This window comes from Lithobates pipiens, unplaced genomic scaffold, assembly GCF_037356315.1.
Source record: "Lithobates pipiens isolate NorthernLeopardFrog02 unplaced genomic scaffold, aLitPip1_a1.2 Scaffold_1, whole genome shotgun sequence".
In the NCBI taxonomy this organism is placed as follows: domain Eukaryota; kingdom Metazoa; phylum Chordata; class Amphibia; order Anura; family Ranidae; genus Lithobates; species Lithobates pipiens.
Window position 1 is genome coordinate 97,044,464 of NW_027507685.1, and position 13,259 is coordinate 97,057,722.

The 13,259-nt window shown below is 52.3% G+C and overlaps 1 protein-coding gene across 4 annotated transcripts in view; it reads right to left on the bottom strand.

Annotated features, from left to right (window-relative positions):
• The window catches only part of LOC143954524 (cyclic nucleotide-gated channel alpha-2-like), a 123,159-nt gene extending 111,432 nt beyond the window's left edge, over window positions 1-11,727 (bottom strand). For 2 of the 4 annotated variants that reach the window (XM_077465221.1, XM_077465220.1), the window contains exon 1: window positions 11,501-11,727. In XM_077465221.1, the coding sequence (XP_077321347.1) occupies window positions 11,501-11,553 (53 nt within the window). In that variant the 5' untranslated portion in view covers window positions 11,554-11,727. Of the gene's footprint in view, window positions 1-11,325 lie in introns of all 4 variants that reach the window. The other 2 variants (XR_013269653.1, XM_077465219.1) reach the window with 2 other exon arrangements.
• Between the last annotated feature and the right edge of the window lie 1,532 nt (window positions 11,728-13,259).

Genomic DNA, 13,259 nt, shown 5'->3' on the forward strand with positions numbered 1-13,259 from the left:
AGGATGCCTTGCCTGCCATCTTCCCTCCCCCCTCTCCTCCAGAGTCCCGGTGGTCACTTCTCCTCCTGGCCAATTGGGCCTCAGGACCTGCTTCCTGATTGGCCAGAGGAGAAGCAGGAAGACATTAGCGAACGTTAATTTTTTTCAACCTTTTTGAAGCCTCAGGCTCTAATCATGTGCTTCCAAAAAAAAAAAAACAACCCACTGGATCCATGCATGTAGAGTAGGGGCCGGGCACATGGACTAGTGGGGCGCGCCCCTATTGGAGATGCCGCCACTACATGCGAGTATGTTCCACTTTTACCACCATCAGGAAACCTGCCTATTAGTTTGTATCCAATCAGGCTGGCCTTTGCACTACTTAGGTCTAAAGGAGATTGTGCAGTCACATGTGTGAAGTGTTTAAAATGTATCAAAATCCCAATAACAAAAATATATATATATAACACATTGCAGTTTGCCAGTTCTTAAATCTGGTGGCCGCATTAACTTTCCTTTTTTTTTTTCATCGAATGATCCTGCCAGTAACACATGACCCCTTTTAGGGTGACAACACTCACTCATTGTATCTATGGGAGGGGGCAGTGTTGTCACGCTAGGTTGCTCTTCTGATTTGTACTACAAAATCCTTCCTCAGTTTCTCAACTCCATTACAAAGGGGGTGGGGGGGGGGTTTGGCTTAAAGTGGGAGTAAACTCCCATCTCTGACTTGTACCTACAGTACAGGTAAGCCTATAATAAGGCTTCCCTATAGGTGCTGTAAATCTCTCCTAAACGTGCGGAGATATTTACTGTAAATGCAACCGATGATGTCATCGGCGCATGTGCTCTGAAGCAGGGGCCTCCAAACTTTTTAAACAGGGGGCCAGTTTACTGTCCCTCGGACTATTGTGGGGGCCGTACTGTGGCCAGTTGGAGTAGAAAAGGTCCCGACAACAGGGAGAATAAACAATGCCTCATTGTTGGTGTCAGTGGGAGGAATAGTGCCCCATTGTTAGTGTCAGTGGGAGGAATAGCGCCCCATCATTGGTGTCAGTGGGAGGAATTGTGCCTGATCATTGGTATCAGTGGGAGGAATAATGCCCCATCATTGGTATCAGTGTGAGGAATAGTGCCCCATCATTGGTATCAGTGGGAGGAATAGTGCCCCATCATTGGTATCAGTGGGAGGAATTGTGCCCCATCATTGGTATCAGTGGGAGGAATAGTGCCCATCATTGGTGTCAGTGGGAGGAATTGTGCCCCATCATTGGTATCAGTGGGAGGAGTTGTGCCCCATCATTGCTGTCAGTGGGAGGAACTGTGCCCCATCATTGGCATCAGTGAGAGGAATAGTGCCCCATCATTGGTGTCAGTGGAAGGAATTGTGCTCCATTGTTGGTGTCAGTGGGAGGAATTGTGCCCCATTGTTGATATCAGTGGGAGGAATAGTGCCCTATCATTTGTGTCAGTGGGAGGAATTGTGCCCTATCTTTGGTGTCATTGGGCCCAATTGTTGTTGTCATTGGGAGGAATTGTGCTCTTTTGTTGGTGTCGGTTGGAGGATTTGTGTCCCATCAGTGGGAGGAACTGTGCCCACTCATTGGTGTCATTTTGCCCAATTGTTCGTGTAGATGGGAGTAATTGTGCCCTTTCACTGGTCTCAGTGTGGGGTGAATTATGCCACATTGTTGGTATCTGTGGACGAAATAGTGTCCCAAGGGCTGCATAAAACCAAGCAAAGGCACACGTTTGCCCGCCCGGCCGCAGTTTGGAGACCACTGCTCTGAAGGAATGGCCACCCGGGCCAATCCTTCAGAGTCCTGTACCGTAAACGGCAGCTCCCCCCGCGCATGCGTGGGAGTGACATCATTGCAGCTCTGGCCAGTCACACAGTTGGAGAAGGCCGGGTGAAGATGGAAGCGCCCTCTAGAGCTGACAGCGCATCGCTGGAATGTTTTGTTTTCAGGTAAGTTTCACATAATGAGATAGTATGTACAGTACAGACCAAAAGTTTGGACACACCTTCTCATTCAAAGAGTTTTCTTTATTTTCATGACTATGAAAATTGTAGATTCACACTGAAGGCATCAAAACTGTGAATTAACACATGTCCAATTATATACTGAACAAAAAAGTGTGAAACAACTGAAAATATGTCTTATATTCTAAGTTCTTCAAAGTAGCCACCCTTTGCTTTGATTACTGCTCCGCACACTCTTGGCATTCTGTTGATGAGCTTCAAGAGGTAGTCACCCGAAATGGTTTTCACTTCTCAGGTGTGCCCTGTCAGGTTTAATAAGTGGGATTTCAAGCCTTATAAATGGGGTTGGGACCATCAGTTGCGTTGTGCAGGAGGTGGATACAGTATACAGCTGATAGTCCTACTGAATAGACTGTTAGAATTTGTATTATGGCATGACTATAGTATGGCTGATGCTGCGCTGTTATTCTAATGACCACCTACATACCATTACCTTTCCCATTAAATGAGACCATTAGTGGCCGTAGCAGCCCCTTTATTATCAAAATATAATTAACATGTAAACCAAAACAACAATATAACAACATCCTTTTAACCTAACAACACTGAGCACGTTGGTCTTCCACAGGACATTCCCCCTCCTCACCCATTATCATATTGATCAAACAGGCACTGCGGTGATATTACTGTAACTAGGCCTCAAGCTGACATGCTAGCTCAAAGACATCCCAACTCTTGACCGCAGTGCACCCCATTACCAGTTACCATATAGACCCTCGCTATATGGCATATCAGCAGAGAGCCCATATCTCCAATGGGTCCCGCATGAACAATTCTCTGTGGGGAGGGGTTATCTTCCTTTGCCTGCACCGACCAACACCCGCCACCGCAATCAAGGATAAAACCTTATCCTTGAGAGCACCTCCACACCCTCAAAGCTCGCTCAATCCCGTCCTGTAAGCCAAGAGTCCACAAATCAATGCCAACCGCATTGAGGTGTACCCCATCATCCTTCAGGTACCGCCACGTGTCCACCTCCAGCTCCAAATGTCTAACAGCCAACCCCCCATTGCGCACTACAAAACGGCTGACCTCCTGGTTCACCTTCCTCCTGGCCTTGCTGATCTTATCCACCGAACGCGCAAATCTCCACTGAGTCCTGGCCACTATATACGACCATACAATAATCATTTGCGGAAAGGCCGCTCGCAGGCGCAAGAGATCATACTTAATGTCCCTAGTGACGTCCAGCTTAGTGCGGAGGCCCAGATCATTGCCCCCCACGTGCAAAACTAGAACGTCCGGGGCCCTATCGAACCCCGCAAAACGATGCACCTCGTGCACCATCCTGCTCCAGAGCATGCCCGGAAACCCAAACCATTTTACTAGCGCCTCTAGCCGGGAAATGCCTAACTGTCTGCCATCTGGTCGCACATCACCCCTCCTGGCACCCCAGCAGACGTAAGAATGGCCCATAATCCAGACCAAACCTGGCGCAGCACCTGTAAGAAAGAAACAAAAAACACACACCCAAATAACAATAACCACATATGTGTCACACGAACCCATGCCAACACCACCAAACCCTTGCAGCTAAACGCCCACCAATTCCGGCCGCACGTACGATATGAACCTCCGCGACTCCCAACGACCAATCCATTTCACCGCCGCCTCGTCCAAACCCCACCTCACCGCCTCCGTCGCGGCCCCAATCCGAAAAGAATGAGAGGAAAACTTTTCCCCCCCCAAACCCAATGCCCTCAGGCACTTCCTAAAAACCCCTATAAACTGGAACCGGGAAACAAACTCCCCATTAACATGTACCAACAAAGGGCCCGGACACGCCGGCCGAACGTACAAGAATTCACGCAACACCAGAACCGGGCAGAGCCCGCTGCCCGGAATTGCGAACACCACCACCTCCTTCCCTTTGCCAGCCTGATCCGTCTTTGACCTACGGATCCGCATGCTCACCCGGTCATCCCCACAAACCACATCCTCAAAAAACAAACCCCCCTGCCCTTTCCTGGAAGGGCTGACCAGTTCGCCGATCCAGAAAGCGCCAAAAAATGCCAACACAAATGCGGCTTTAAACAAAATTAGCTCATAAGCCGAAAAACACACCAGCCCCAACCGATCGCACAGCCTACCCAACAGATCAAAAGACACCGGTCTCCTGGTGTCCTTCACCTGTCGGCCCCGCCGGTAACCCCTCATCACTTGTCGCACCCAGAAATCCTTCGTGTTATCCACCTCCCCTCGCAGCTTAAACCAAAAGGCCAAGCCAGCCAATTTTTTCCCCATCCGCGAAATCGATACGCCTTCCTCCAAATTCCGCGACACAAAGTAGAGAACCATCAAACGCCGGTCTCGCACATCAGCCCCCACCTGCAACCCCAAAGCCTCCCATTCCTCCCAGGTCTTCTCATACGCTGACCAAGTGCCCCCACTCACCGACCGCTTGATCCAGACGGAGGCCGTTCCAACGCAATCGTCCACAACTCCTCTGGGCAGGGGACCCCCTGAGCGTCCGCCGACGGTGCCAGCTCCCGGAACCTGTCCCACTGAAATCGAGACAGTGCGTCAGCCACCACATTCTCCACCCCGGGCAAGTGTACCGCATGCATAAAAATATTCAACTGCATACAACGCAAAACCAAATGCCGCAGCAGCCGCACCACCGGCGGGGAGGATGCAGACACCCGGGTTAATGACCTGCACAGCCCCCAGGTTGTCCCCATGGAAACAAACCTTCCTGTCCCGGAGGCACTCCCCCCACAGCTCAACCGCCAGCACCACCGGGAAGAGTTCTAGCAGCACCATGTTCTTCAGCAGCCCCTCGGCCCTCCATGAGTCGGGCCAGGGGCCCGCACTCCACCGACCCTGAAAAAAGGCCCCGAACCCCGTGGACCCCGCAGCGTCCGTATAGAGCTCCAAATCAAAATTGCTCACCGGACCCGCCATCCATAACGCCCTGCCGTTGAAGTTATCCAGAAACACGGGCCAAACTTGCAGATCTGCACGATGGTCCCTGGACAACCGCACAAAATGTTTAGGGGAAACCGCACCCCCCGTACTGGCGCCAGCCGCCGATTGAAAACCCTACCCATGGGTATGATCCGGCATGCGAAATTCAACTTACCCAGCACAGACTGAAGAGTCCTGAGCTGCACCTTACGCATGCCGACCAAACCACGCACCTCCTCCTTCAACGCCTCCAACTTATCCTCCGGGAACCGACACTCCATCCTCTCCGAATCCAACACAATGCCCAAAAAACTGATCACCTTCGTCGGCCGTTCGGTCTTCTCGGGGGCCAGCGGGATCCCAAAAGCCTCGGCCACCCGTTCCAGCGTTGTCAACAGCACCGCACACAGCGCCGACGAAGCCGGCCCTACGCACAGGAAGTCATCCAGGTAGTGTATGACCGAATTAACTCCCGCGATGTCCCTGACCACCCATTCCACGAAGGAGCTGAACCGCTCAAACAGAGCGCACGAGATGGAGCACCCCATGGGCAAGCACCGGTCGACATAGTATTCGTCCTGCCAGCGGCAGCCCAACAGTCGAAAACTCTCGGGGTGCACTGGAAGCAATCGAAAGGCCGCCTCGATGTCAGTTTTTCGCCATCAAAGCCCTCCGGCCATAACGCCGAACCCAGAACACCGCAGCATCGAAGGACGTGTAGGACACTGCGCTAAGCCGGGGGTCGATGGCATCGTTTACCGAACCCCCTTTGGGATAGGACAGGTGATGTATCAAACGATACTTACCCGGTTCCTTCTTGGGAACCACCCCTAAAGGCGACACCACCAAATCCGGCAACGGCATGTCAGCAAATGGGCCCGCAATCCGCCCCAGCGCCACCTCCTTCCGTAGTTTCTCCGAAACCACCTCCGGATGAAGCAACGCTGAGCGCAAATTCTTGGACACCGGGGGGGGCGTCCCGAGGGGTGCCGGGATCCGAAACCCCTCCACAAACCCCAAACCCAAAAGCAACGGAGCCTCCCTATCCGGATACCGATCTAGAAAAGGACGCATCCTTTCCAGTCTCACCGGCGTCATCCCTCTTGTGCGAAGGCTCCCCAGCTCTGCCTTTGCCTTGCTTGAAACACCGAGAAACCGGATGGGTCCCCCCACAACCGGAGCACTCGTGTTTGTATTTGCAACTCCCGGCAAACCTACAACCCCCTTCGTTGTATTGCCAGCAGACTCCCTTCTTGCGAGCGGCCGACGGACCGGAAGTCCCTGATCCACCGGCCCCCCCCTGAAAAAACTGATTCGGCATCCGCGCCGACGACATGAGGTGCATCCACAGGCTGATGTCCTTATGATCCCAGCGAAGAGCAGGTCGAATCGCCCTCCGCTGACGAAATTGCTCATCGTACTGCAGCCATGCCAATCCCCCGTAGACTCTGTGCGCCTCCCCAATCGCGTCCAAGTAGCAGAACAGAGCGGAACAGTGCTCCGGGTTCCTTTCCCCTATCACACTGGCGAGAATCGCAAACGCCTGTAGCCAGTTCGGGAACGTCCGCAGAATCAGACGGTACCTCCGCTTCTCCTCGTCCTCCTTCTTGGTGTCCTCCGGCTTAACTCTGTCCAAGTTGAATTTTTCCAGGGGCAACAGAGAAAATATCTCCACATATTCCCCTTTCCAAATCTTTTCCCTAACCTCCTGCTTGAGATGTGCGCCCAACGGCCCCTCGAAGCACACATACACTTCTCACCGCGCCGCATCCGCCAACCGAATCAAATCTTGTTTTTTCCCCGTATCCCCCCCTTATCCCCAACGGACCCCGGTGGCACCGCGGGCGACGCAGCCACCACCGAGTCCCCCAAGCTGGGCCCCGCGGAGGCCGTTGCCGCCCCCACGCCCCCACCATCCCCCGCTGGTGACACGCACGCCACCCCAGACACACCCTGCGGAACCGCGCAGCTCCCGACGCGTTCCCCCGGCGCAACCCACGCCGCCCCCGGCGCCTCGGGCCTGACCCCGCCCGCCTCCAACCTCCCCACCAGCTCCCACAACCCAGCCAGGAGACTCGCTAGCCCCCCATCCGCCGGGGTGCGGTCAACGACCGCGGTTGCCAGAGGGAGGGCGGACGGGGAGGGATCCCCCCCGCCGCGGGCAACTCCAGAGCTCCAGACCCCCCCTCTCCACCCGACCCCTCCCCCCCCCCCCCAAGAACCCAGAAGCAAACTTGACTTACCGGGCCGCCTGGAAGACTCGCCTCCAGCCGCCGATCCACTCCTGACCGCCGACGGAACGCCTCTCGGTCCTTCATCTTCCGATGATGACAATTCCCCTTCCGACCGGACAGGGCTCTCCTCCCCCTCCACAGGCGAAATGTGATCCGTCCGCGGTGGGCTGCTCCTGGGCCGTCCTCTGTTCCGCCCCGTGGCCGACTTCCGCGCTGCTTTTCCCTGGCCTTTGTAACAGTACGCTGATGTCGCAGAGGGTGGGCTGTGTGCCGCCCCCCGCCCCTCTGTAGGCTTGGCCGCCATCTTAGAGGTCTTCTTGCGCCCAGGCACATTCGTTGACAGTGTCTGTGAGCGGGACCCCCCCCCTGCCGCGGCCACGACAGGAGCGCGGCCTGAATCCAGCTTCCTGGGCCGAGTCACATGTCCTGAGGCCACCGCCGGTCCAGCGGACGGCCTCACATAGTGTCCTCCATTGCCCCCACTGAGGCCTCCCCTGCCCGAACGGCCGACCGTTTCGCGGGGCGGCTCATGGGGGGCGGAGCCAGTGCTGCTAGCAAGGCGGGTGGCAGGAGCACTGCGTGTGTCCGGGGAGTGCGTGCCGGCAGGTGGGAGCGCCGCGCCCGGACCGCTCCATCCACCGCTGCCCCGGAATTGTCAGGTCGGCCCCCGAGTACCTCCTCCACTTGCCAGCGTTCCCCGTTCGCAGCGGCTGCGGCCCGCAGCTGCAGGACTAGGTCTCCCAGCGAGGACGCCATCCTGCTTCCAATCTTCTTTCTTGCCGACTGACGCTGGGGCGTGGAGCGCGCTCTCCTCCACGCTCAGGCTCCGCCCCCCTTGAACTGAATTGGCCAATCCTTGCCCAGCACTATGTCATGACCTTACTCCGCCTACCCTTCGGTCCTGGCTCCGTGCTGTTCTAGAAAAAAGCAGCTAAGTAAAGAAAAACGAGTGGCCATCATTACTTTAAGAAATGAAGGTCAGTCAGTCCGAACAATTGGGAAAACTTTGAAAGTGTCCCCAAGTGCAGTGGCAAAAACCATCAAGCACTACAAAGAAACTGGCTCACATGAGGACCGCCCCAGGAAAGGAAGACCAAGAGTTACCTCTGCTGCGGACGATAAGTTCATCCGAGTCACCAGCCTCAGAAATTGCAGGTTAACAGCAGCTCAGATTAGAGAACAGGTCAATGCCACACAGAGTTCTAGCAGCAGACACAACTCTAGAACAACTGTTAAGAGGAGACTGTGTGAATCAGGCCTTCATAGTAAAATAACTGCTAGGAAACCACTGCTGAGGACAGGCAACAAGCAGAAGAGACTTGTTTGGGCTAAAGAACACAAGGAATGGACATTAGACCAGTGGAAATCTGTGCTTTGGTCTGATGAGTACAAGTTTGAGATCTTTGGTTCCAACCACCGTGTCTTTGTGCGACGCAGAAGAGGTGAACGGATGGACTCTACATGCCCGGTTCCCACCGTGAAGCATGGAGGAGGTGTGATGGTGTGGGGGTGCTTTGCTGGGGACACTGTTGGGGATTTATTCAAAATTGAAGGCATACTGAACCAGCATGGCCACCACAGCATCTTGCAGCGGCATGCTATTCCATCCGGTTTGCGTTTAGTTGGACCATCATTTATTTTTCAACAGGACAATGAGCCCAAACACACCCCCAGGCTGTGTAAGGGCTATTTGACCAAGAAGGAGAGTGATGGGGTGCTGCACCAGAGGACCTGGCCTCCACAGTCACCGGTCCTGAACCCAATCGAGATGGTTTGGGGTGTGCTGGACAGCAGAGTGAAGGCAAAAGGGCCAACAAGTGCTAAGAATCTCTGGGAACTCCTTCAAGACTGTTGGAAAGCCATTTCAGGTGACTACCTCTTGAAGCTCATCGACAGAATGCCAAGAGCAGAATGCCAAGAGCAGTAATCAAAGCAAAAGGTGACTACTTTGAAGAACCTAGAATATAAGACATATTTTCAGTTGTTTCACACTTTTTTGTTCAGTATATAATTGGACATGTGTTAATTCATAGTTTTGATGCCTTCAGTGTGAATCTACAATTTTCATAGTCATGAAAATAAAGAAAACTCTTTGAATGAGAAGGTGTGTCCAAACTTTTGGTCTGTACTGTATGTTAAAAAAAAAAAAATTGATGTCCTTTTTTCCCCACAAATAGAGATTTCTTTTGGTGGTATTTCATCACCTCTGCAGTTTTTATTTTTGCGCTCTAAAAAAAATAAAGAGCAACAATTTTGAAAAAAATTTTTTTTTTGCTTTCTGCTATATACATACCACATACCGAATACCACATACCATACCGAATACCACGTACCACATACCGAATAAAAAAAAAATTAAAGATCAAATTTCTTCATCAGTTTAGGCCATTATGTATTCTGCTACATATTTTTGGTAAAAAAAAATCCATTAAGTGTATATTGATTGGTTTGCACAAATGTTATAGCGTCTACAAATTAGATAGATGGGATAGATTTATGGCATTTTTATTTATTTTTACTAGTAATGGCGACGATCAGCGATTTTTAGCGGTAATGCGACAAATCAGACACCTAACTGACACTTTTTGGAGACCAGTGACACTAATACAGTGATCAGTGCTAAGAAAAATCACTGTCACTGTACTAAACACTGGCAGGGGAGGAGTTAATATCAGGGGCAATCAAAGGGTTAATTGTGTCCCTAGGGTGTGCTTTCTAACTGTGGGGGAGGTGCTTTGACTGGGGGAAAAGAGAGATCTGTGTTTCCCTCTGGCAAAATGGTGATCTGCCTTGTTTACATTGGCAGACCGCCATTCTGCCTCTCCTCAGGACGATCGACGGGTCCCAGTGGACATCGCTTCCGCCAGAGCCACTGATTGGCTCCTGCTGTGTTTAACCACAGTGGGAGTGGGGCTCGGGGGTGCATGCGCCCCCCAGAACCATAGATAACAGGTTTGGATTTTGCGATTAAGGGCGATCTGCCTTGCTTACATAGGCAGACCGCCGTTCTGGCCTCTCCACAGAACTCCCCTCTGGCTCCCCATTGCCCTCCTCCGCCTCCTGAGCTGTGCCCGCCTCATCCAGCTCCCTCCTCCACCTCCTCAGCTGTGCCTGGCTCGTCCAGCTCCCCACTGCCCTCCTCCACCTCCTCAGCTGTGCCTGGCTCGTCCAGCTCCCCACTGCCCTCCTCAGCTGTGCCTGGCTCGTCCAGCTCCCCACTGCCCTCCTCAGCTGTGCCCGCCTCGTCCAGCTCCCCACTGCCCTCCTCAGCTGTGCCCGAATCGTCCAGCTCCCCACTGCCCTCCTCAGCTGTGCCTGCCTCGTCCAGCTCCCCACTGGCCCCCTCAGCTGTGCCCGCCTCGTCCAGCTTCCCACTGCCTTCCTCAGCTGTGCCTGGCTCATCCAGCTCCCCACTGCCCTCCTCAGCTGTGCTTGCCTCGTCCAGCTCCCCAGTGCCCTCGTCAGCTATTCCCGCCTTGTCTAGCTACCCACTGTCCTTCTCAGCTGTGCCTGCTCGTCCCAGCCCCCCACTGCCCTCCTCAGCTGTGCCCGTCTTGTCCAGCTCCCCACTGTCCTCCTCAGCTGTGCCGCCTTATCTAGCTTCCCACTGTCCTTCTCAGCGGTGCCTGCCTTGTCCAGCTCCCCCCTGCCCTCCTCAGCTGTGCCCACCTCGTCTAGCTACCCACTGTCCTCAGCTATGCCTGCTTCATCCAGCTCCCCACTGACCTCCTCAGTTGTGCCTGCCTGGTCCAGCTCTCCACTGCCCTCCTCAGCTGTGCCCGCCTTGTCTAGCTACCCACTGTCCTTCTCAGCTGTGCCCTCTTCAGCTGTGCCTGCCTCGTCTAGTTACCCACTGTGCTCAACTGTACCTGCCTCGTTCAGGTCCCCACTGCCCTCCTCGGCTGTGCCCGCATCGTCTAGCTACCCACTGTCCTCCTCCGCCTCCTCAGCTAGACATTCTTCCGCCCCTCGTGTTCCCCGGCCAGGCTAGAGGGGAAATCAGCAGCCATGGCTGGGCCCCCTAGGCAGACGTGTGCCCTAGGGGGCTGCCTAGTTTGCCTAGGGGTCCTGCATCCGACCCAACACATCAGGGTTGTGTTTGGACATTTATATTCAGGAAGAATTTATACCACCATCACTAACCCAAACTACTGAACTCACCTTCATGCTGTCTTAATACTTGTCATTGCTTGGTCCTCGGAGATGGCATTTATTAGGTTATCCATAAGATTTCCAAAAATAATCAAAGTACAAAAAAAGCACAGAAGTCTAAACTGTATTCTTCTCTCTTTCCAAATATGATGTGATCTTTCCATGTACTCTTTTTTATGGATACCTTTGATTATACATCACAGCTCTCCTAGGGAAACCTCTTCTGGTGCTTAGCATTGATTAACATCATCGGCGTCCCACCATTGGCTTTCTTGGCTCCTCAGGTTGTCGTTTACATCTTTCTGTCTTCTTTCAACCTTACTGACTGTCCTTTATTCGTGACTCTTCTGTTTTTTCCTCACTCTCTCCTTCCCTCCACCTTTCTCCTGTTTGTTTTCTTGTTAATGAAGGAGACTAATTACTCTCTAGAGTCCATCATACCACACCTTGAGGCTCAGCTTGGAGGAATGGTGATTAGATGTTCCTCCTATTCAGAGATCCTAGGTAGGGTTGGCTGTATACCAGTAGAATTTTGTTTGAAAAAAAAAAAACTGACATTCGTTTTAGTCCATAGTGATAAAGAAAATCAAAGGATGGAAAACGTTTCTTGAACAAACAAAATTCTGAAAAAACAAACAAACTAGGTTTATTGTAATGCTCCTCTCAAAATCTTTTTAGTTAACTAGTAAGCCCCCAGAGGTCGGTAGTATGTAGGGCAGTGTACAGAGGTCGGTAGTATGTAGGGCAGTGTACAGAGGTTGGTAGTATGTAGGGCAGTGTACAGAGGTGGGTAGTAGGTAGGGCAGTGTACAGAGGTCAGTAGTATGTAGGGCAGTGTACAGAGGTCGGTAGTATGTAGGGCAGTGTACAGAGGTTGGTAGTAGGTAGGGTAGTGTACAGAGGTCGGTAGTATGTAGGGCAGGGTACAGAGGTCTGTAGTAGGTAGGGCAGTGTACAGAGGTCAGTAGTATGTAGGGCAGTGTACAGAGGTCAGAAGTGGGTAGGGCAGTGTACAGAGGTCAGTAGTGGTTAGGGCAGTGTACAGAGGTCAGTAGTAGGTAGGGCAGTGTACAGAGGTCAGTAGTATGTAGGGCAGTGTACAGAGGTCAGAAGTGGGTAGGGCAGTGTACAGAGGTCAGTAGTGGTTAGGGCAGTGTACAGAGGTCAGTAGTAGGTAGGGCAGTGTACAGAGGTCAGTAGTGGGTAGGGCAGTGTACAGAGGTCGGTAGTATGTAGGGCAGTGTACAGAGATGGGTAGTAGGTAGGGCAGTGTACAGAGGTCAGTAGTAGGTAGGACAGTGTACAGAGGTCAGTAGTAGGTAGGACAGAGTACTGGAGGGTCTGGAGAGCGTGTTCAGGGGAGCACCCTCATTGAGAAATCAAATACCCCCAAATATTTTGAATCAACCAATTGTCAAACTACATTTTTTCAACCAATTAACAGGGTTTTATCAATGTAGACGCTGTAGAGTTTGTTCGTTGAGTGTGTGTACTCATAGACGTACTACAACTTTTAGCTCCACTAGTACACAAGTAGTACATGTAATTAAACCATTCATTACTTGTGCCACTGAGGGTGTACTATACATGTTGCAATGCCCTTGTGGCTTGCAATATGTGGGCCGTACCAAGCGGCCGTACCAAGCGGCCTCTTCAAGTTCGTCTCAATGAACACATTACTAATATTAAGACTGGTTTCCAGAACCATTCAGTGTCTAGGCATTATCTACTTGTGCACGCCAAGGACCCCTCAAAAACAATTTTTTGGGGTATTGATAAGATAAGTATTGATAAGTACTTCATTGGAGGGGTAGCTCATTGGTGAGGGAAATTTCAAAATTAGAGACGTCCTGGATCCATAGATTAAAAACGTATGCGCCTTATGGTTCAAATAGACGTAAATGCTTTTATAGACAATTCATATGTCTTTTTTATTTGTCTGT